The sequence below is a fragment of the Phalacrocorax aristotelis genome, chromosome 15 (genome assembly GCF_949628215.1).
Source record: "Phalacrocorax aristotelis chromosome 15, bGulAri2.1, whole genome shotgun sequence".
In the NCBI taxonomy this organism is placed as follows: Eukaryota; Metazoa; Chordata; class Aves; order Suliformes; family Phalacrocoracidae; genus Phalacrocorax; species Phalacrocorax aristotelis.
In genome coordinates this window covers 15268683-15292337 of record NC_134290.1, presented here as the reverse complement: position 1 = coordinate 15292337, position 23655 = coordinate 15268683, and the positions used below count along the sequence as shown (strand labels likewise).

The 23655-nt window shown below is 45.2% G+C and overlaps 1 protein-coding gene across 2 annotated transcripts; it reads left to right on the top strand.

The window, feature by feature from the left end:
• The first annotated feature begins 12467 nt into the window (after positions 1 to 12467).
• On the top strand, positions 12468 to 23556 carry PGAM5 (PGAM family member 5, mitochondrial serine/threonine protein phosphatase). 2 transcript variants are annotated; one of them, XM_075110675.1, is made up of 6 exons: positions 12468 to 12785; positions 16573 to 16751; positions 18217 to 18342; positions 19496 to 19584; positions 19911 to 20041; positions 21806 to 23556. In XM_075110675.1, exons 1-6 carry the CDS (start codon positions 12523 to 12525, stop codon positions 21954 to 21956), a joined length of 939 nt encoding a protein of 312 aa, XP_074966776.1. In that variant the 5' UTR covers positions 12468 to 12522; the 3' UTR covers positions 21957 to 23556. The 2 variants fall into 2 exon arrangements, with proteins under 2 accessions (XP_074966776.1, XP_074966775.1); XM_075110674.1 differs by having other exon boundaries at positions 12469 to 12785; positions 19908 to 20041.
• Positions 23557 to 23655: the final 99 nt, after the last annotated feature.

Sequence of the window (23655 nt, the reverse complement as noted above, 5' to 3'; positions counted from 1 at the left end):
TTTCTGAAATAAAACAATTTTACAAATACAAGCAATTAAAATACCTTCCTTTCGGCAGACTCTGTGAAGTATCAGCCACGTAAAATCCATGAGGGTCATACACTACCTCCTAAAATTTATTTCACACCTTTAAACTCCTAGCCTCCACGTGGGGCTTTGACTATCCATCTATTTCTTCAATATGGGGTAAGAACAGGATTTTCAAGGATGTATTTGATCATTGTCTGTGTGATACCCTCCCGCTGAACTTGGTGGTAACTGAAAGAAATGATGGGGAAGATATGTCTGATGAGCTGGAGAAAGGGCAATGCCTGGAACTCTGTTGAGGGAAAAAGTGGCTTTCCATACAACTGAAGCACCGTTGTTTAGTTAGTACCATTGTTTTGGAACCAATGCTTATGAGTTTGGGTTCAATAAATCATGTCGTTACACACAGTCAGCAACGGGGATTCAATGAAGGGCTTTCAACATCAAATTCACAAGCTTTGAATACTTGAGATGAACATCTAAAATAAGAATTCCTGTTCTCAGAGTGGCACAATAACATGTTAAGCTCATGAATGCTGTGAGTAGCTCACACTGAAACCTTAGCTCCCCTGAAATCAATGGTAGTTTTTCCTCTAATATTAATAGCACCTCATTATGCTCAACATGCCATTGGGAGTGGCACCTGCAGGCATTAGCTCATTGCTATAGTTCATTGACATGAGGACTTCTTCAAGCCTCTGACCTGGAGCAAACCAAATACTTGTCATCGTTTTTCCTACAACGGGACAAAGCGGAAAGTGGAGTTTCATAAACACATCCCAGTTTTGGACCAACTCTAATGGAGTTTCTGTCCCTGCTACAGAGAAATCAGATAAATAGTCTTCGTGTAGGCGTTTTTGAGTGGCAGGCAGCGGGGAATTTGGGTTTACTAGCAAAGCAGCAACATGGTGCTTTTCTGCCTTCTGGCTTGTGCTTTCGTGCAATGTGCAGGGAAGTGGCTCCTGGGCAGTGGTTCACTGCTTCAATGGATATGAGGTGGACGGCTCCTGCGTGTGCCGGTTGCAAAGCACACCTCCCTGCCATGGAGCATATGTGTTGAAAGCCTCTTTCAGTTATGTAGGTGCAGAGCATGTGGGGATTTTTGGATAAGAGATGGCTGTGGAAGCTCATAAAACAGCATTATAATCTGGTTTTAGTCCTGGGCACAGGTGGTTGAGCAGAATACAGCTTTACTGTCAGCTTTTCCTCTTGTACAGTAATTTGGACAGATGGCGAAAGGGGTTTTGTTGGGTTTTTTTATAAATACAAACCATTGCTGTTTTTCTTAGGAAAAACTCACCTTGTAGAAACTGCAGCGTCTGAGTAAATTCAGTGAGTAACAGCACAATCCTATTTTTGCAGCCTGAATATTATGAATCCATCTGGCCTTGGGATCAGCCCTTATTGTCTCATTGACAGCTATCTAAAATAACAGACTTAAAACCAGAGAAGTAGTTCGGAATAGGTGGTACTTGGTTATGACTAACTTTTCAGACGCACTATGACATAATACAGACAAACCGCTGTTGTTGGCCACAATCTCCTACATCAAAACGCACATGCTTTGCACTGCCATCTTGGCAGTTGCCCAGCGTTCAGCTACGATTCACAGTAGGAGGAGAACCGGTTAGATGCTCAGCTGGAAACACAGCCTGCGCTTAAGGCACAAGAATGGGCTTTAGGCATTCTGGCACCAGTCCCTGGCTCCACTACGAGTTACTGCTGACTTATATGTCTTTCCATGCCTCTTCGCTCCGTGTCAGATGGGGATGTGACTTCCTGACCTCACCAGTGTGTTGTGTTTGTGAGAGGCTCAAACACCATCATTCTGTGATGAGCTGTGTAGCTGGAGCCAAGCAGATGCATCCCATCGCTATCCAGGAGCAATAGGGCAGATCTGGGGCGTGTTTAACCTCAAACGAAAGCATTGCTCCAGGTCGTGTTTCTAGGGGGAAGTTTTGGGGTGTGATGAGTGTTCACACTGGCCTTTCACGCTGACTTTGGAAGGCTGTTTTAGTAAACATATGAAAGACATTTCTGTCTTGATCCTTCCCTTGACCTCCTGCATATTTCCTTATAATCCAAGCCCTCTGCGTAATACCCACACAGCACAATCCTCGTTCCAACAGACCATATGCTTCATTGCCTTAAGCAATTCTGCCTTCCATGCCTGCTTATTGGAATAGTTGTACATTTATATAATAATAACTAAAATTACTGAGCAAAAATGCAGTAAAAGAAATAGCTGCAGGTGGGGAGTGACCTCAAAAAGCAGGGACACTCCAATGTGTTGTTGCGGCACAAAACACGGTGAGAGCTGAGTTTTGCAGCCATTGACATGTTGGGGGCTGCTGAGGAAATACAGCCCTCTGCATTTTGTCTTGAGAGCAAGGACTAAGCTGCTATGTTGCCATGAGAAAACTGTCATTAATTCCTGCCTTTTTTGTGTCTCTTTTAATGTTGTACAGAAATACATATCTATTTATCCTCAATACCGTATCCATAGCACATGAAGATGATCAAAGAAGGAATACGGTTGTCTATTAGTGCACAAAATAATCTCTTTGCTAGTAGGGTCTTTTACTTAATACTCCTTTTCTAATAAAGGAGCAGGAAAGAGCAAGAAATTATTAATCACAGGGATTTTTAACACAGGAAAGCACATCCTGCTTCAAGGGATAGGAAGATTAGGTGTGTGCATGTGTAAACAGAAGTTGCATGAGTTTATTTAACTGTAAAGGCAAAATAAATATATTTGTTTCCACTTATATTGAAGCATAGAATAAGAAAATACAAGAAAATATACCATAGTAATTTACTCCCTCATTTTTTACAGAATTTATATCATTCTTTATGAGTATTTCCATTTATTTTTGAAAATAAATAATTTCTGGAATTATATCTACACAAATTATAGCGATATTTATACATATTCATATATCTAAAGCCCTGGGTGCTGCAGAATTGCATTCCAGCACTGCGTCACAAATGATGGAGAGAGTAATTTTGGGGTACAAGAGACTTGGGAGGTGCTATCCTTTGTTTTGGTTTATTTATACACATACCCACAGAGACTGATCGCCAGAAGGAACCTGAGCATCCTGCTGTTGGACAGAGTCGTCACACAACCTGTGCACCCAGAAATGCTTTCCCTGCCTGAAGCAGAGACCTGTGAAGTGTCTTTCTAGGTACCACGTGCCTGTGCTCCCTCCTAGCTCAAGCACGGGGCAGTTTTAAGCAGTCAGCTCTTCTGTGGTCTTGCTCTTTGGTGACCAGGACATGTTACCTGCCCCGGGTGGGGGTGAGGCACAGACCCGGGAAACGGTGACATGGTTTGTGTTTGCAGCTGTGTCACCAACTTGCTCTGTGACCTCGGGAAAGTCACATCACATTCGGCAGCTGTTATTCCAGTGTGACACAGAAGTTGAAACCTCTGGATTTAAATTGCGAAGTGACTTGCAGTGTTGGGTCACGTGGCCGTTCCGTGGGGCCAGATCTCTAATCTCTTGGCAACAGGGCACTGCTTGGTAGAGGCTATGTGATGACTGTATGGCCACTACGCCTTGTGGCAGAGGTGTGGGACTTCAGAGGGCATTCTCACAGTCCCTAACTCAGGTCTAAGAGAAAACAGAGGTAATGAAAAAGGGAAAAGAATTATCTTCGGTGACATGAAAGGGAATAGGCAATGCCAAAAGAGAGCAAAGGGCGGTTGGGTTTACTGCTGGCAAGGAAAATTTCCTCCGGTTTCTATCAGCCTGAAGGATTGATTGGCTGGGTCAGGCAGCATACTGTTAAATACATAGGAGATCTCTTCTTCCTGCTCCAGATGGGTTCCCATCATTATTTTGCAGAAAGACAGAAGGTTATAATGAAGGCAGGGCCTTGACGAGGGCAGGGGTATAAGGCAGAGTAATACCATAAATCTTCAGAGCCTTGTGACAGGTTTGGCTGGGGACTGAAAGCAGTCTGGCCGGGAGGAGTTCAAATGGATCCCTGTCCTCACAGGATAGTCATCAGTTTTTGGCAATTCCACATCCCTCTGCACTTATCTTGGAGGGACACTTTTGGTATAAAATGTACTTTTTAATTTTAAGCAGCAACCAGGCTTTCAATGCCCTGTGTCTGTCAGATGCACTGTACAAAAGCCAGAGCGAAGCACTGTAAAAGTAATTCAGCTCCCCGAATCGTTGAAGTTGGCAAGAAGAAAACATTTGTAATTTTTTTTTCCAGGCCAGTTTACAGATCAAAGTTATGGTTTATATGATAAATTATTTACAAAGCATAAATTCAGTCTGGAGCAACAGTAAATTCGTTATTACTCTTAATTTTGTGGATATAAAACAGAAGATCTGAAACACAGATTGAAAAAACTTGTATAAAACCTATACTGTGTATTTCAGCTATTGCTAAAGCAATGGCTGCTGAATGTGGATTTTGCTAGTATTTTAAAAAGAATTCTGCATAAATTCCTGCTAATAGCAATAATTATTTTACCTAATGGACCTGTAGTTCATTTCAGCTAAGTAATTTTCATACATTCCTTCTTTTTGAAGCAATGTCACTGGTAAATCACACCAGCTTAAAACAATAAAGTGCTAGTGGCAAATCAGTTAGGACAGAAAAACAATTCTCTTCAAAGAGTTCCTCTCTGGAGCATCCCCCATCAAGAGCTCTCACTTGAACCTGGTCGGCTTAAAGCTGATAAATGACATTAATAATTCCATGGAGGAAGCAAACAAGGCATGAGCACCTGTTTCCCGCAGCACAAGGAACAGTGAGCACTAAATGAAGTTACCAAAAAGCAGAATGAAAACACAAGGCAGAACTCTCTCAAGAAAGCAGATTATATTGCCACAGGATGACGTGAAATCCGTGTCACTGGACAAGGAGAAAAGCAACAAAGGTACCCTTTAGGTCAGCATTACCTCTGCTGCTGTTATTAGCAATCCCGGGCATGGGGGTGTGAAAGAAACGCTCACTTTAGTCTGGGTTGACGTTGCTTGATTTGTGAAGCCTAGTTCCTTGGATGCTCCATGGCTGCCTAATTCTTGCCTAAGTCTATGCTCAAGAATAAATTCATCACTTGAGTCCTACAACTGGTGACTTTGATAACTTAAGCTAATGTGTGGTCAGACTAGCTCAATGCAGAGGGCTGATTTTCACCTGAGGGTCCTTAAAATGTCCCTAGGAAAAGCATGAATCCGTTAGCAGAAATTTGATTGAATGAGTCAGTAACATCATTTGGAAGAGAGAAAAAGCCACCATGCCATTCTGCCTGCTCTATATGTATCACGATTTCCAAGTTGCTGTACTCACGCACATACATTTACATACATATGTATGTGTGCAGATATTTATAAAAGCAACCACAGCCTTTCAATTGTGTGTGCTGTGATTCATCAGCAGCAATAGTTTTTGGCAGGGACATAATTTCAAATCTTCTGCTGAGGACGCCTGCCAAAACATTGTTGGACAGAGATAGGATGAAGAAGGTTATTTATAAATGGGGATAATTAGGTCCTGTGCTTATTAGTGTTGGGAATGAGACAGAAAGACAACGTGTAGTAATGAGTATTGTAATATGAGAAGACGCTCTCCATGATTTTCTACTTGTGGTTTAAAAAAAAAAAATTCTCAGGTGAAATAGCATCATTATGTGCTGCTCCCAGCTAGGAGGTTCACACTGGGGTGGGGGCGGTGCGTGTTACGCTGTAGGACAGGTCTCCATTACACTCATGCAAGTTTGGATCCTTCCACAGGATCCAGGTGCTCATTGTTGTAAATGAGATTAGACTCTGTTTCCTCAGTCCTGAACTTTGCAGTTTGTGTTCAGGCAAAAGTAAACCCTGAGCAGACATAGAAACTGTACTAGCTGCTCTTTCTTGGAAGCGATGGCTCTCGACCACGCTGTTAGGAGACAGCACTGCTCAGGCTGATGCTGTGCTCATCGTTTCTGCCAGCAGGGGCAAGACTATTTCTGTGTCTCATCGGTCATGTAGATGCACATTACATCCCTTTTTTCTGGAGAAATACTGTCACTGGGACAAATTCCACCCGTGTTGTCCCTAGAGGTATAAACCCAGCGGGCGCAGTGTGAAATTCCATCCACACAGGTTCTGAAAGGAGCTTGCGCTCACACCGCCTCTGCAGAGCACCCAGGACTGCGCTCTCGGGCCGTTTCTTAACTGAAGCGTTCGTCACACAGTAAGTCAAGAGAATAGCAACTAATATTCAATAATTCTTTGCTACTGGCTTTATACCAAGCTTAGCAGATAATGCAACTAGTGCACAATAAGACACTTGAGCACACATCTGTGTTTAAACAGTTCAATATCCCATTCACTTTTCCTACTTCTCAAGCTATTTGGACTGATTGCACAACACTTGGGATTTTTAAGGCCCCAAGTTCCTGAAGTCTCAAGTAAGAACTTGCTTATGGGAGTTTCTGAGTTTTCACTAGAGCGAGGAAAAAAGAGTCTTCGGCAAAAATTATGCCTCTCCAAAACTCCCCAAAACTGAGAAAAGCAAGCGTCAAGCTCATTATTTCTCCTGAAAAGTGTGGTCCACCGACTTCAGAACGATTACTCATGTATTTAAAGGTAGGTGCAGTCTAAGCAAGTGCTTTGCTTGGTCTGGGTCTTAGTCTCTCTGAAACTGGTGGAGTTCGGAAGGCTCGTCTAGGTGAGTCTGAGCTGCAGCTGCTATTTCTGCTGTGTCACTAGCTGAGAATGTCATGTATGTGGCTGACTATCTTGCAGGTTCTCTAGACCTGTAGTTAGCACCCCAAAACCTATTTAATCCCAGGGTTTTGCCTACGCAGACTCCATGCAAACGTGTATGTGAAAACACTGCATTTAAATGCTTGTTTCCAAAAAAAAAAAAAAGGAACAGCAGGGTTGCGACAGCGCGTGCCAAGCTCGTCCCTAGGGTGATTTTTCTGAAGGAAAGCAGGGAATATCTGAAACAGCTCCTCACAGGGAGGGAGGAAAGAATATGCATTTTGGAGGGGTTAGACTTTTGCCTTTATATTACTTGTAAAGCACTAAATGGATCGTTAAAACTAGAAATTTCCTAAATTCTGTAATTGTGTATGTCACGGTACCTCAAATGATTCTGCAAGCAGAGCGCTGTCTTTCCTGCTAGGTGAATTTTGCAGATCACGTCTTAAAGGTTTGCCAATGCACCTAAAAGCGGGGCTGGGTTTAGGGCCTAGACTCCAGTGCCTAAATTAATATTTAATAACTATCAAATGCAACAGAAGCCAACACCATCAAGTCTGTAACAACTACAGATTAATTTTCTTTTCTAAAACAGAAAAAGTAAAGAAAATGGTGTAAAGAGAGATCAGTTGAGCTTTGCAAAAGCAGCAAAAGCTTATTGCAAAAGCAAATTCTCACTTGCTAATCAGGATTAGGAAAAATGCGAGTTGTGCGTTATCAGCAGCACCTGTGCTTCGTTAGCAAAATAAAAGTTTACTGTTATCTAGGACAAAAACGGGGGGGGGGGGGGCGGCGGGCGGCAGCCCTTGAGGCAATAATATCAAATCCCCTTTTGTTTCCTGGGTAGTGATTACAGTAAAATACTTTGCTTATGTTTCCATCCCTTAGACCATCTGTTTCGAATTAAACCCTTCTGGTGTGATACATTGTTATTTATTAGAGCGTTATATTAGATAATGCAGTGTTGGTATTGCTGTTATAAACCCTTAGTTTCATGGGAATGACTTCAGGGGCAGAACTGGATGTGTTTACTTAGTGAAAGGGTTAGGGACTGTGTTAATGAAACTAGTTTACCAGATCAGAAATTATTTTTTTTTAGGTCCTTCTATTCACAAATATATTTTTGATGTGTCTTTTGATTTGTGTTTGGTAGAGTGAAACTTTCTGGTTTTAAATGACTGAAAGCTGAGATACTGAGGCCTCGCTGATGATGAACTGCTAGACACCTAGAGGTGAAAAGACAGTGCCCTGCACCTGATGGGGTGACATCCATCGTCATAAATCTGCAATGCCCTGCAGCATTCGGGGCACGCACCCGTGTGGTTCTAGAGCAGCTGCGGAGCTGGCAGGTAACACCCCCCACCCCAGAAGGAGTTTTCTAGAAGTTCTTATTCTTGCCCTCTGTAGCAACTCTTTTCTCATGCTTTCCATCAGAGGCAGGGCTTTGTAACACCAAGATGCTGAAGACAAATTTTTATCCTCAAGCTATTCTGTCATTGCAGTTTCACCATTTTGCAACAATTTAAGAAGTGCAAGGAAATTTTAATTTTTTTTAAAGTCTCAATGTTAATAAGGCTTTAGTCACAGTGTACTAAAGAGGCTTACTCCTTACTGAAGGAGGAAGGAAAATGGAGTCCCAGGAAAGAAGAGCAGTTACTTACAGCTGTATTTGAGATACTTCGGTTTCTCAGTGATACCCACTGTTATTAAAGACATTTTTTTCAATCAACTTCAGTTAGAAAGATGGTGACTGTGAGTGTAAAATTAAGAATTGGATTAATCTTTTGTGATATAAAGACTTTCTATGCTCTAGATAAGGTGAAGCCTAGTTTTAAATATTCTTCTGGAGAGGATGTCTGGGGAAGAGGACAAGCCTTTCATCCTAAATGAGCTTCTCTCCCATTTTTTTCTGGCCAAAAGAGATCTGAAGGATCGTCTAGTGGGTGATTCACAACACCTAGATTAAATTCAAGATCTCAGTCACTCCTGACATATGTATATGTAGAATTTCTTTCATGCCAAAATCTCCCTGAATTTTGTGCTGTGTTTAACCAACACAGTACTTGCATGGTTGTGCTTACCCTTCAGTGGTGTGGTCAGATATGGCCAGGAAGCCAGTATCTGCTTCAAAATCTTTCATTTTTATAACTGGTCCAGTTACACAAACCAAAGTCGCTTAAAAGCAGTATTCTCTCTTGCTCTGTGTAAAAATGTATTAAGTGAGCTGAAGTAGCATCGTTTTATAACCTAAAAGCTTAAACTAGTGTACCATTTAAATTTGGCTGGGTCTGAAGCAGGCCAAGATGACATCAATATTTCCTTTAAGGAGGCCAGCAGTAAGTCCACAGTTTATGTCTGAATACTTTCGGATCAAATGACATAATATTTCCTTTTTCTCTCTCTTCCTCTCTCTCTCTGTCTCTTTCAAGGAGAAATTTACAGATTTTGTTTTTATACATTGGGAAGGTGATACATGGTGAATAAATGCACTTGGGGTCATGGAAAAAAGGCTTTTGAAAACGACATTTTCCTTGTTTCAAATGCCCTTTTATTACTCTAATTGTTTTGTTTTAAAAAAAAAAAAAAAAAGCCTGAAAGTTCCTAAATTTTGCTTGAGACCTGCCCTTGCTCCCCCTGTAGCTAACGGTAAAACATCCGGACCCTGACTCATCCCTGTAGCGATCCAGGTGCTGCACAGAAAACAGAGGTTCTTCCTATTCCTCGGGTAGTGAAGTTAACCCCGAGGGCTGCGCTGCTCCTGCTGCTGCCGCAAGCCTTTTCTGCCGGCCGGGGGAAGCAGCGCCGTTTGTCAGGCCACATCTGTACTGTCTTTTCCGCCAACCGTACTGGCTTTCTGACTTCTGTTGTGCTTTGTTCCAGTCACAACACAGTTAAGAAGCCACCCTAACCTTGGGGAACCTTCCTTGAAGGTATCTCCGCACCTAGGCGCAGAAATGGGAGTCGTCCCCGGGTATGGGACCTACGGCATCAGTGGCGCAGGCATTTACTGGTTTGGCTAACAGAGTAATTCCATTAGTGGGTACCACCGGTAGGTTGTTATCCTCTTAGATGGATTTTCTGCTAACAGATGAAACACAACACAATAAAACTGGATTAGGATAGTAGTGATATGAAAATATATTAAAAAAATAAAAAGCAAGAAATTAAGTCATTATTAATGTAATGCAGGACTACGTTCAAGCTAGCGGTAACTTTCAACAAATTATTTTTAGAGATTTTTTTTAACCTAATTGAATTGCCAGTTTTACAAAAAGGTAAACACTATCTAATTAAAAATAACAGTTTTGGACTTATTGGGTAAAATCCAAGAAAATCGCAAAAATCTTTTGCACATAAATCGTATAAGTGCATTAGTACCTAAACCAAGCACAGCCAAGCTGCAGAATGTGAGCGTACGCGCAGGAGATTTCTGACGGTGAGGTGTCATCACAGAAGCATGACATCGAAATTGCAGCACTGAGGCAAACAATCAATATTACCCATTTTCTTTTTCTAGCACAAGGAACAATTCTGAGTATTGCTTAATAACAGCCTCAAAGCTTTCTGGCGGTGAGCTGAGTTCAGCCCTGGTGTAAGCTGGTGCCACCGTCATGCCCTTGGGAGGCTTGCCTGGGTCTCTGTCGGGATTTTGACCTCAAGCGTCAGATTACTTGTGCAATCGATGCACCTTTAATGGCACTGAGATTTCAAACTGCACCAAATGATTTTAGAATTCAGTTCAAGCAACTGAGAGATTTGCCAGGAATTGCAGTATTTATCCCATGCAGCCTCAGCCTGTCCCTGTCCCCAAGGGAGTGATGGTGTCTGGTGCAGTTTTTCCCTCCTTTTATGAGTTGTTGGAAGTCAAATGCAGCTACTGGGATTCAGGTTAGAGGGCAGGCTGCTGGGGACGAGCTAGGATCCAAGTGGGACAGTTAGTGAAGAATGAGTGTTATGAGGGATAAAAGAGAAAAGGCAGTATCGGGGGAAAGATTTAAAAGTCATTTGCAGGAAGCTAGGAGACTAAGAACTGTGGGGAAAGAAGCGTGCTATTTATGAGGAGTTGGATGTGAAGTTTTGAGGATAAACTTTTTCCTCCTGGCCTCTTAATAAGAATATACACAGTATAAATACACACGTCTGCCTCTCTAAGGGCTAACGCTTCCACGATAAAGAGTCACCATTTTACAGCTCTATGAGAAGAAACAGAAAGCTGAGTACCTTAGAAATAGAGAATGAGGCAGGCGAGAAGGATAAAGGTGGGGAAAAAACATCTGGTCTGTAGCAAATTTTTATCAGGGTCTCTGATTCACTTGTCTGACCCGTGGGGGCCACTGTTGATCCGTAAAATGTCCTAGAGCCGAAGGACCTGCAGTAGAGTCAGACTTAGTGCTCTGTCTGCACTGTACGCATGTGAGACAGAGACACAAAGTGGTGGACAAGGGAAAGACACTCTGCTGGGAAAGCTGGACAGTGGTTTAACTTCTTCAACAGAAAGACCATTTTCTTCTGGGCAGGCAGAGGGTCCTCGGAGTGCTGCTCTGCAGCACGAAGGAGCCTGTTGGCACCACGCAGAACAGATCCCTGTGAGTTTGGCGGGGGAAACAGACCCTGCTTTCAGTTGCTCTGGAGTCCCTGATGCTGATGGAAACCTGGCTGTTGGAAACCGTGTACCCAGCTGGCGTTTTAGTGGAATAACGCGAATAGTGCAATTTGTAGTGTGGGGAATGTGGGTAGGGAGGCAAAGCTTGAACAGGTGGATGGGAATGAAAAGAATGCATGATTAAATAGGCAAAGGCTGAATAATGGAATCTGTAAAATCTGCCAGCATCTCAAGACCCAGATTCCGTATCATTTCTCTCACCATTTGCAAAGTGCTGAATTTAACAGGTAGAAATGAGTGCTGAATTTCGGGTGTCAGCTCAGGGAAAAGGTGCTCTTTTCTGCTTCTCTTTCCCCTTCTGTGAGGTTGCCAAGTGCCATGGCTGACCTAGAGATAATTAATGTTCCCGTCCGACCACATAGTTTCTTCTGCACAACGCAATGCTGGTGGAGCTAAACTGAGATCCTGCTTCGGAAGGGAGCGAAGCAAGGAGCGGTGCCCGGGCAAGAGAGGGCACAGCACTGCCCCTTTGCACCGGCTGGGGACGGGAAGGCCCAGCGCTGCCGTAAGCCAGCTCAGCTCTGCTGAGACCTCCTGTATTTCCCAAATCCCTGGGTCACGGATTCCAATGCCAGGAACTCAACGCTGACCGTAAGAGACAGATTCCTACGTAAGTCAGCTCAGGGCTTATCACTAAGTATGGTGCCTGCTTTACCCATCAAAGTTGCAACCTCCCGTCTGTGCCGGGGAGGGCTCACGCTGGCACCCGCCCGAGGTGGTTAACACCAGGCAGGTGACCTCCCTGCCCAGCCACCGCCGGGCTCCCAGTTCCTGGGGCAGAAACCGGTTTTGGACTGGCCAGGCCGGATCAGTCCCTTCAGCCTGCTGCCCGGGACTCCGGCCTCACCCCCGACCAGCGCGGCTGCTGGCGGCTGAGCTCGGCCTGCCCACCGGGCCGGCCCAAGGCGGAGGCCCACCACGGCCTGAGCCGGGCTCAGGTGCCCGGGCGTCTGGGCCGGGCCCTGTGCAGCGCCGGACACCCCACCCCACCCCGCCCCACCCCACGGCGGGCCCTTCGCGGAGGAATCTTGCCCCACGCCGCGCTCCGTCCGGGGCGGGGCCGGGCGCGCTGGGCGGGCGGTGGGGCTGAAGGGGGGTCTGCCGGCCGCCGCCATGTCGTTCCGCCGCGCCTTGGCGTTGGCCGCCTGCGGGCTGGCCGGCGGCTCCGTCCTCTTCTCCGCCGTGGCCGTGGGGAAGCAGCCTCCCCGCGGCGGCGACGCCGAGCCGCGGCCGGGGGGTTCCGCCAGCGTTCCCCCCGCCGCCCCGCCGGGTTTGCTGCTGCTGCCGCCCGCCGCCGCCGCCTCCTGCCCGCCGGCCCCTGGCTGGATTGAGAGACCCGCCGGCACCGGCGGCTTCTGGGACAGCAACTGGGACAGGTAAGGGTGGGGGGCCCGGGGGGACCCCGCGGCGGGAGCTGCCCCTAAAGCTTCCAGAAGCGGGTGTCCGAGGGCGTGGGGCCGCGGTGAGCCGCCCCTCAGCAGCCGCCGAGCTCCCCGAGCAGCCCCCCGATGAGCCCCGCAGCAGCCCCCGAGCAGCCCCGGCGCCCGCAGGACTCCCTTCCCGGCGGTGTTCAAAGTTGGAATTCTTGAATATTCCCGAAATCCTGCAGCGCCCGGGGACGCTGAGGGGATGCCCTCGCTGGGGTTAGTTGTAGGCAGATCCCAGCCTTCCCCTCTGTAAAGGCGCGCAGATCCCTTTATTCTAACGCGTGCATCCCGCAGACTGCAAAGCCTGAGGCTTGCGGTAAACCTGGGCGCTGCCTGGAAGACGCGCCTGGTTTTTTCTTAACTCGGCGTTGCTTCGCGGCTACGCCAGGATTTTTCTGGTTAATAACAGCATCCTTGTGGGTGAAAAGCGCCGGCGCCTTCGCGCTCCTGAATCCTTGTAAAGGCGACGTTGCTCCGAACCTGCCTTCGTTGTGTGCTTCTCGGGGCTGAAATACGTTCACCCGAGGGTTAACTACGTTTTTTTCTGATCCTGCAGCTAGAATGTGCAGGTATCTGTGCTGAGCTTTGGCTCGTTTAGCTTCCGCCTGGTAGAACTATCTCCCCAGGGTGACTTAATGTCAGGCTCCAGTTTAATCGTAGTAAATCCAAACCTAAGCAGGTTTTTATCATATAACGCATCCTGTTTTGATTTTTTTGAGCTGCTACAGAATCAAGTGCTCGTATACATAGGGCTGCGTACACCCTAATTGTAAAAAGAAAACTTTAATTAAATAAGTTTATACCTGGTTACACAGCTGCAGTGAGGGAGGTACTAAATCTACTTGTTCAACTGCAGATCCAGGCCTTTTGGGTTCTGCTAAATGGTTGGGTTTTTTTCAGGGATTCTGAAGTACTTTCAGGCTCGCGTAACTTTTTGTTTTGCTTCTTTTACCAGTTCAGGAAGTAGAGGCTGTGCTGTAACTGATGGAGCTGTCACAATTGCCTGAACAAAAATAGCTGGGTAACTCCTCAGAGCAGTTAGGGCTAGTGTGCTATACCAGCGTTCGGTGGAAGTGTGCTATGTAAACATATCGTCACAGGTCAGTTTTAGGTTTCTGCTGCTCGGCGCCTGCCGATGGGTGCGGTATGGCTTTGGTTGTACCTGGCTGAAGTCTTAATTTTGATTTTTGGATGGCGTTGGCAGAAACACTTAACACGTGAAGGTGTTAACTGCCTTATAAGTACCCAGAGCGCCTGACCGCTTCTCTTTGGGGTGGGGAATGATTTACAAAGTCAAGTAATGGGCAAATAACCAGATGTTACAGTATTCTTAACAACCGATGGCTTTTCAAGTTTGACATGGAAGAATGCAAATATCTTGTTTTCAGGCTTCCTGTGGATCTGACGTGATGCTACACCTCGGATGTTGCGTTGGTCTGTGCCACTTGCACAGGGAGTGTACAGCTCAGCTCTTGGAGAAGGCTAGATATAGTTTCATTCATGTAAAATACTTTATCTGAAAGCTGGTCTAATTAAGCTTCTGTTAACTGGAGAGCTTGGTGTGGGAGGGGGAAAAGAAAAATCTTTGGTTTACTGTGTAAATTTCTGGGCTTCAGGTGCCTTCCTATAGTTTCTCAGTGATTCTTGCAAGCAGTTTTATTAGACATAAAACCAGAAATATCTGGATTTTGAAGTATGTGACAAGAACGAGAACATTTGTCAGGCTGACTGCTGTGTTTCAGTGACAGGGCTTCCTGGAAGAAAGTTGAAGAGGTCGCTGTAATGGGTTAAGTTTTGGTTAGGTTTAAAGATGGTCCCTGACACGGCCATTGCTTTTTATCAAGTTCTGTCCAGCTACTGTCTTGGGCAATTTTCTTTTTATAAGGGAAATGCAGAAAACTGCATTTGTCGGCTTCTGAGTGCCAGTGGCCTAAAAGAACCTACTTAAGCCTTAGCAGTATTAAAAGTTTTCCTGCTCATAAACTTCCTAAAACTAGCTTATGCTAAAAATATTGTTAACTTTGGTTATCTTCTCATGACTTGTTAAAGCATCTGTTGCTTTTCAAAGGGTATGTTACCACCGGGTGACTTCAGGGGCGCTGCTGGGGAGAGGGCAGGACTTTCACCCAGGCATTCCTTGTTACATCTTGCTGCTGTGGGACAAATTAGTTCCGGCGGTACTTTACAAATGTGCTTGAGTTTTTCAGACATTTTTTCTGTTTTCCTAATGCATCTTTCCAGCAATATAGTTCCTACTGAATCAAAAGAAGTATCCTATGAAATAGCAATGGAACTTCTTGCTGTTGGACTATTGTTTCATTTTTAATGCCTTGCTGAACTTCATCAACAGCTTAAGAATGTGTTGAGCCTCATTGTTTAATAGAAATCATGTCTCTCCTAAAGCAAAATGGATGCAGGGCTTTTTAAAGCCAACCTTTCTGTGAACTGTAGGAATAGGCATGTGAAGCAGCAGTTTCCTATGACCAAACTACTTTGTCTCAAACTGAATAAAAATTATAGTATTGATTGAAAAATCTATAAACAAATACAGAAGCAAGTTTATCATAATGGAAGAAGTATGAATTAAATAAATTAACTGTTCTTTAGGTAGGAGATCCAGGGGAAAGGATTTAGCAAAAGGATTTGTATTAATGGGGCAGAGGATGGTGCAGAGGGGGACCAGAAGACTAATCCGTGGTAGATTTGGGCACAGTTGGCGATGGTAGTGCGGTGTTGGTGTCAGCAGCGGGAAATCTGTGGCACTAATCTGTCATACTGGGGGAGGGAGGGGAAGGTCCTCTGTGCCCAGTTCCTCTGGATCAGCTGTCTGGGTGATGTGCAAGAGGGAAGGTTACGGTATGCAGAAAGGGAGGCTCGTGAGCAGTGTCACAGAATGGAAGAAAGATCCAAGTGGTGTGAGGGGGGAGAGAGTGATGGGAAAGCTGAAAGGATAGATTAAACACTCCAGGCTGAAAAATAAGGAAGTGTTACTGGAGGGACCTGGTGTGACCTAGTTTAAAGCACAAAATGATTCTCAGGGTGCACTGCAGGAAGCTGGAGTCTTTCTAGGATATTGTTGATTTTTTTTTTTTTTTTTTAGTCATTTGATATAAACTGTGATTGATAAAGTGCAGATTTTATGGGTGTTATCACAGGGCTTTTTAGATATGGAACACTTTCTTTCCTTTATGATCAGTCAGCATCTCTTCGTCTTTTCCTGGGTATCATTCAAGGTGAGGTTTTCTTGTCAAAAAGCCTACCTTTATACCTGTGACAGAAAATCAGTGAAAACCTCAAGAACAACTATTGAATCCACAGGAATTAAAACATAAACTCTCCACTGGCATTTAAAATCATCTTGTCCAGATGGACTGGAGGTTTCGTATGTTTTAGCATTGCACCATCTGTTTGCATTAGGATTTAACTTTTTCTGTTGTGTTTGTTGCCTTTTCCCCCAAAGAATTAATGGAGAGGTGGCTGTTGCTAAACAGTAAATTGAGCTGTGTCAGTTACACCTTTTAACCTATGGCATTAACTTTTGGGTTTTTTTTAATGCAGGCTTTTGTTTATAGCTCTCGCACAGTGCCTTGAATCAGTTTTGTGATATAAATGGCTAAATAGTCAATTTTAATACTTCAGCTATATCTATAACTAAGGCAAGACAACCCATCCGTAAAATTTCTCTGCCTTTTAGCCTCCCCTGTCTAAAAATGACGTTATAAATGTGTTTGTTTAGGCGTGAACCACTGGCTCTTATCAACCTGAAAAAGAAAAATGAAGAAACTGGGGAAGAAGAACTTGCCTCGCGCTTAGATCACTGCAAAGCAAAAGCCACCAGGCACATATTCCTCATCCGTCATTCTCAGTATAATTTGGATGGCCGGGCTGATAAAGACAGAACGCTGACTCCGCTTGGTATGTATGACTAGAGGCAGCCTACTTTGTGGTTTGAGAAAATTGTTTTTTTTACGTGCTGCTGTCCTGACGAGTACAGGCCAGGAGCTGAGCTCTGTTCTGGGTCTGGCTGCCAAACCTTAATCCACTTTCTGGATCCTTTGTGGCAGAAAGATGTCATGAATATGTTTGTTTTTTCCCTTTATGATCCTCTAAATCCAAACATTCCGATGTGCTTTACAGAGGTCTGAACACACTCAGCTGTGAGGAAACTTCAAAAAGGAAATTTCCAATTATCTTAAGGTTGCTTGAGCAAATTTTCATGCTAGCTGACGTAATTCCCCAAGGCTAAGCTTTAAAACTTAATTCCACAACTAACTTTGGGATAGATTTCTCTTAAAGGGTGGCTTGTGTTTCTGTTAGTTAATTTGCTGATTTATGTAAAAAAAAAAAAAAAAAAAAACAATTAACCCCTGACTTTCCTTTCAGTTGGAGTGTTTATAATTAAATACATTTCACTTTTGCTACTAAGCACTGTTTCTGGGAATTCTGCTGATCAGTTACATGAAACAAGGATAAGTTCTGTCTGCATTGATCTTAATTCATTGCTCCTGTGACTAAGTCTCAACTGTTCATTAGTATTATTTTAATAGTGTACTTAAAAAGCAGAGGACACTTTCTTGATTGATACGTGTGCCAACGCTGTTTTGAGGGGGGAAGAACTATTATTGTGCTGGAGATGTTGGAAGTCTGGTGCCAAATGTTCGGTACAAACACCTTTTTCTCCCCCCTCCAAGTCTTAATCGCCACTGTGCAAATAGGAGTGAAACTCTAATTTCAGGACTAAGGTGCCATCTTAAAGTGGTAACAAAGTATAATTGTTATAAGATTATCTTAATCCTGTCTCATCCTGTGCCTTGGGTAAGTTACTTAAACTGTCTGTTGTCTTTTCACCCACCTGCCTGAAAGATGGAATAAAGCCTTCCCGGGGATATCCAAGTGCTGCGGCTCTTAACTGTGCCAGGATGGTTTTGCCTTTATGGAAAACGCACTGCCAGGTCTGAGTGGATCTGGTTGGGCGGTTCCTCCTCTGTGCTCCCCGGACACAGAGGTGGCAGGTGGCTTCCGTCAGCGCTGTCTTTTATTGGAAGTGGTTCCCTTGGGATAGGGCTGGCAGGGGTATTGACTACTTCAGTGACAGTTTCTGAATAAATTCTGCTCTCTCTATTTTTTTAATTAAAAAAACCTCCAAACCAAAAAACCAACCCCTAATTTTTCCTGTTTATGGAAGTACAACTTCAAATTGTCCGGCCAATAAACTTGATCTGAATAAGTAGTGACTCTGGTAAAAATGTTTTCCAATTACTTTTTGAGAGGAAAAAAACTGATGGAGACCTTCTGTGTCTTCTGGTAGTGTGCTTCTGGTAGTTTGTGTGAGGCGCTTACGTGAGTGTCACCAATTTATATAATGAATACCATTTTTAAGGTCGAGAGCAGGCTGAACTGACTGGCCACAGGCTGGCAAGCTTGGGATTAAAATTTGATCAGATTATCCACTCCTCCATGACTAGAGCAACTGAAACAACTGAAATTATAAGCAAACATCTCCCAGGTAAGTGCCTTGCCTTAATTTTTCATTGTCTTCTGGTCCTTAAAACCGCTTCCAGTAGAATTCTAAGCTTGTTCTTCAGGTTGAGATGTCATTTAGCCAACTTCCAGCCCTGTGTGCATATGTCTGTAAATACAAAGAAACTAACAACCCTAATTCTGCTTGTTTCCAGCTCATCTTTAAAAATACAAGAGGTATCTGCCCCTCTGTATGTACCGCTGTGTAGGGAACTCTGCTGGTTGCTCTTCACATACGCATTTTGTAAAGCAGAGGCTGCCACGGGCCATCAGGACTGGCTCAGTCCTCAGCCTCAGGGGTGATAGTGCAGGGGAGAAGAGGATCGTAAACCCCGGTCCTTTTAGCGGTGCCTGCTGGGGTAGTCAGCAGGCCCCCCGTGTCCGCTGTGCGGGGGAAGGCGCGGCACACTCACAGAGGTGTAGGGGTTGGTAGTGCGGGTGCTTTGTTTATGTGGGGTTTGGGTGGTTGCGGGGTTTTTGGTGGGTTTGTTTTGGTTTATTGTTATGTTGGGATTTTTTTTTCCTCCTGCTCTTCAGAAATACCAGAAGCTAAACCAAAGCTATTTGACTATACGTAATTCTGTCTGGTATTTTAGCAGACATTCAGGTATGACTAGCTGAATGTCAGTTCTCTTAACCATTCAGTGTTTGTTTCCTTAAATATGCTGCTTCAAGAAAAACCCCAAACCAAAAAAAACCAAAGGAAAAAAAAAAAAAACAAAACAAAGAAACCCCCACACCTAAGCCATCTTTCCTTCCATAGAGATTAAAATATTAATACAATTATTAAATATAAAAGCATTAATTAGAAGCATTTACTGATGTAAAGCGTTGATTAACATCCTTGCAAATGCATTTCTTCAAAGTGCAGCAGACTGGCAGGACCCAGCTTGCGGTGCCAAGCTGGTCTGGCTGTTCTCAGCTGGAGTAAACTTCGTCTTGCTGGTGACAGAACAGTTGTGTTGGAGAGATTCACACCCCCTGACGGGGAGTGCGTAGGCTAAGATGGTCTTTAGGAAGGAGAGGAAGACTTCCTTGAAGAAAGAATATGGAAAATGTATCGAGTGCAGAGTTGTGGGCCTGCCTGCACTGGCAGGTGAAGTAACAACTCCTTTCCGAATGTGTATTTGATATTTCAGGAGTCAAAAAAATTAGTACTGATCTGCTGCGAGAGGGAGCGCCTATAGAACCAGACCCTCCAGTCTCTCACTGGAAACCAGAAGCTGTGGTAACTTTTTACTTAAAGTTCTTTTTTTTCTGTATTTGTTTTGTTTGTGTTTTTTTAAAATATGCTTTATATCAACTGTAGCGATAATTTGCAGTGTCCGAGCTGATGCTTTTCATCATAGACCTTAGATAATTGCACGCTTTTCTCCTCCCCAGTAAGTGTACAGAACAGTTAAAATAACTTCCAATCCGTAAGTATTAGTTCAGCCTCAGGTGTGCGTCCCCCTAAAGAACAACGCTTTAGAAGGCGCAGCCCGTCCGCAGGCGCGGACAGTGGCAGGTGCATCTCTGAGCGGTGTTTAATTCTGAACTCTGTGCCATTAGCAGTATTACGAAGATGGAGCTCGAATTGAAGCTGCTTTTCGAAACTTCATTCATAGAGCTGATGCGAAGCAGGAAGAGGACAGCTACGAGATCTTTGTCTGCCATGCCAACGTGATCCGCTATATTGTGTGCAGGTACGTGCTGGATTGAGGGTTCACCTGCCTTCTGCAGAAGGTCATGGCTTTTCTGAAACGGTGTTGGTGTGTGGCACTGCTGAGCGAGGAGATGCGGAGATTTGGCTTGTTTGGAGTGGCTGGAGATCAGCCGCTGCCGCGATTTCATCGCGGGCTTCATTTGCAGATAGAGGACAGATTTGAAAATGAGAACACTTTCATTCAGATTCTAAAGTGAAAAAGGCTCCCTCAGCGAGGCTGGAAACCTTTTCGTACACCTGAGCGGTCTCTGTAATACCATACGCCCCTGCTTCCCCGAACCCTGAGACAGCGCCTCTGTTGGGTGCTGGAAAAGACAACAAACTCAGCATCTGACTGGGTGCGTCTTTTTGAGCTGACGTGAATTTGATCTTACGTAATGAAAGATAGATTTAGTTTGGGGAATTCTTCACTAATGGAAATTCTTGTATTATGTCCAAGTTGTATTAGTATGTCTTTGCAGTGACATCCAGTATTGGATTAGATCTGCTAATGTCAAGGTTGTTCATGAAGGAGAGGACGGTTCTGGATCTTTGCCTGCCCCTGGATCCGGGCAGCTGAGTCTGTTTTATTCCTCTTCCCTATCAGCAAAGCACTGTCTGTAAGATAATTTGTCTTGAGCAGGACAGATGTGATTAAACTTTAATCTGATCAATACCTACAACGATTTCAGTTAGCTGTGTTTAGCTGAGCTAGTTAAATGCTAGCGTGTCTGCTCTGTGGACTGCTTTAGAGCTCTTCAAAATTGCTATACTTAAAATTATTGATCAGGTAAACAAAATATTCTTTCCTGTGCCAGAGTAGGTCGTTTTGCTGCTACCTAGGCTTTTTCTGAAATCACTGTATACTTTTTGCTGCATCTTCCCTCTTCAACTTCTCTTCTGTACCTTCCATTCCAGGCTACCTGATACCACATCTGAACACGATCCACGTAGTGTTCTCTTTGAATCTAGCATGACTTGTAGCTGTTACTTAATTTCTTAGCCTTTCTAAAAGACTGTCATAGAGCCAAACCCAAATTATTCCTCAGTGTGAGAGGCAAAAGACGATGGAGACAACTCCATAATTTCTCCAGCTCTTTACTACAACTGATTGAAGTCCTGAGGCTATTCAGTTAGGAATTTTGGAACAGCTGGAGCCTAGCTGTGGTGCTGTGCGTCTGCAAAAAGCACCAGGTACTTGTAATCGCCACTTCTGAGGGACAAGAGAGCTGATGGAAGGTAGTTGTGGTGAATTGCTTCCACAGGCACATACAGGCAAGTCAAATGGCTCCTCTCTCACCACCTCTCGGCTGCTGTGGTTACGCACCTGCCCACCCTGACAAGGCTAAGGGAGTGCTGCTGCCCACTCACGCCTTGGGGCTGCAGAGGCAGCCGTCGGGGTGCTGAGGCCGCTGCCGTCCGTCCTGTCCGTTGCTCAGAGCGCTCCCAGCAACCTGACGCCATTCGAGCTTCTGCCTTCGGTCGATTTGAATTAACCCTGTCTACAGTAATCACACCCAGCGGCTGGACTCTTGTGCCAGCACGTTGCTGGCCCTGGGCTGGTTTTCTATGTTGTGTTTTCATATCAATTGCACAAAGGAAAATACTTTTCCAGGGCTGGCTGCGGGAGCATTTGCGTGCGAGCTGCAGAATGACCACCAACAGTCCTTTTTTTTCTTCCTTGTCTGGAACAGAAGGGGATGCTGTGAGCAGCCTGCTAATCTGACTATTTATGGGTGAATTTGATTTTATTTTTTCTTACCAGAGCGCTGCAGTTCCCCCCAGAAGGCTGGCTGCGAATGTCTCTGAACAATGGCAGTATAACTCACTTGGTGATACGGCCGAACGGCAGAGTGGCGCTTCGAACGCTGGGTGACACAGGTTTCATGCCTCCAGATAAAATCACGCGCACCTGAGTGAGCAAAACCGACGGCTGTCCGGGAGCTGCCCAGTCTCTTTGCACTAGTACGTTCGGCTGCAGTACCACTAGATTTTTCTCTGTTATGTTGGGGTGTGTTGCTGTCTTAAAACGTCCTTTAGTCCCTTGCCCCCTTCATCCATTTTCATATCTGCCTTTTGGGCCAGAAAAGAAGAACTCGCGGTAAGCCTGAAGCTGTCCAGCCCGCACGGATTCCCCAAAACACAAAGCTGAGCTGCGGAATACGAAGAGGGTCAATGTCTGTGCGCTCAGCAGTTGCGAGAGCGCTGCCTTCCCGCCCTGCCCCCTGTGAACTTCTATAACCAAAACTTGCTCCTGTGGATATTCTCACGCAGGAAAGCGGCTGGTGCGGGAAGGGAAGGAACAGCCTTGTGTCACGCTGCAGCTAAAACTGCCGCTGAGCCAGCTTGTTTCAGCTCCTGCTGAAGTGACAAACAGGGTACTCTGCTGTTCAAAGGACACAGGGATAAAGCTTCAGTGTTTGTGAGCTGTTGAGGGTGTATGTTTATGTTGTGTCATTGTTCTCCTCTGCCCCCAAAAACTCATGTAAACTGTGCCTGGGAGTTGTAAGCTTAAAGCAAAGAGGGTAAAAAAAACACATTTGCCTCAGAGCTGTGGTGCTAGAATTAACTGCTGCTTATAGCAAGTGTTCCCCATCCTCAGGAAGGCCGTGCAGCTATTCTGAACACTTTTTCAGTTTTGTAAAGCCTTTAACTAAAAACTTGGGTCTGGAGCGGGATGTAGGGATGGACGAGTGTGTAGTGGGAAGATGGGAGGAAAGGAAAGCAGGGATCTTCTGTGTGCTTCCAGTTACTGCCTCTTACACTTTGGAGGAGCAGATTCTGCCGCTTCTGCTCCCCCGTTGGTTTGCAGATGATGAGACCTTGCTTTCAGAGTAGAGGAATACCAGCACCGAGTGCCAGGTCATGCTACTTCAGGTCAGAGGCTCTGCAGCATTGAAGCAAACGGCGGCTTAAAACCCACTCCTGCCTGAAATGGTGGAAAAGTTACCGTGGGCTGGCTTTTCTAGGCCAAGCACAGCTGGCGGGCAGGGTGCTGCCAGTGGCGCCTCCGTACAGCGCTGAGCCCGCTGGACTTGTGCGAGGAGAACAGCGGGTGGCTGAGAACTAGGGCTCGCTTTTGAGGGGGGGCTCAAAAGTGGTTCGAGGCTGGTTGCTGGCCCCCAACCACTGTAGGAACGCGGCTCACTTAATACCCGGACTAGTGACAAATGTCACCATCGGCTGCAGGCCAGCAACTACAAAACGTGTTTGGCAGGTTCTCCTGGCACCAAGGATGTGGATGAGACCCTGAAGTCGTGCCTGTCAGAGCTGTGTGACACATAATCATCCTGGGACATGGCTTAATGGCTTGTTTGGTGTGGGGCTGCTTCAGCAGGAGTTCAAGGCAAACAGGGCTTGTAGGGAGCAAAGCATGATCCTTGTGTGGTGCGGGTTGTGGAGGCAAGAGGAAACCATCGTGGCGTCTCTCTCATTGATGCAATGAGAATAATTTGTTGGGGGTTTTGTCTATTAACTTTTTAAAAAGTTTTGAATAAAATAACTGGTCTGCCTTTCTTTCTTGTCTACCCAGTTGTGCAGCTGCATGACCCGCGTGGCTGCAGCGCCGCGCAGTGACGTGCGGGGTGTGCCAGCTGAGCAGCCTTCGTACCGCGG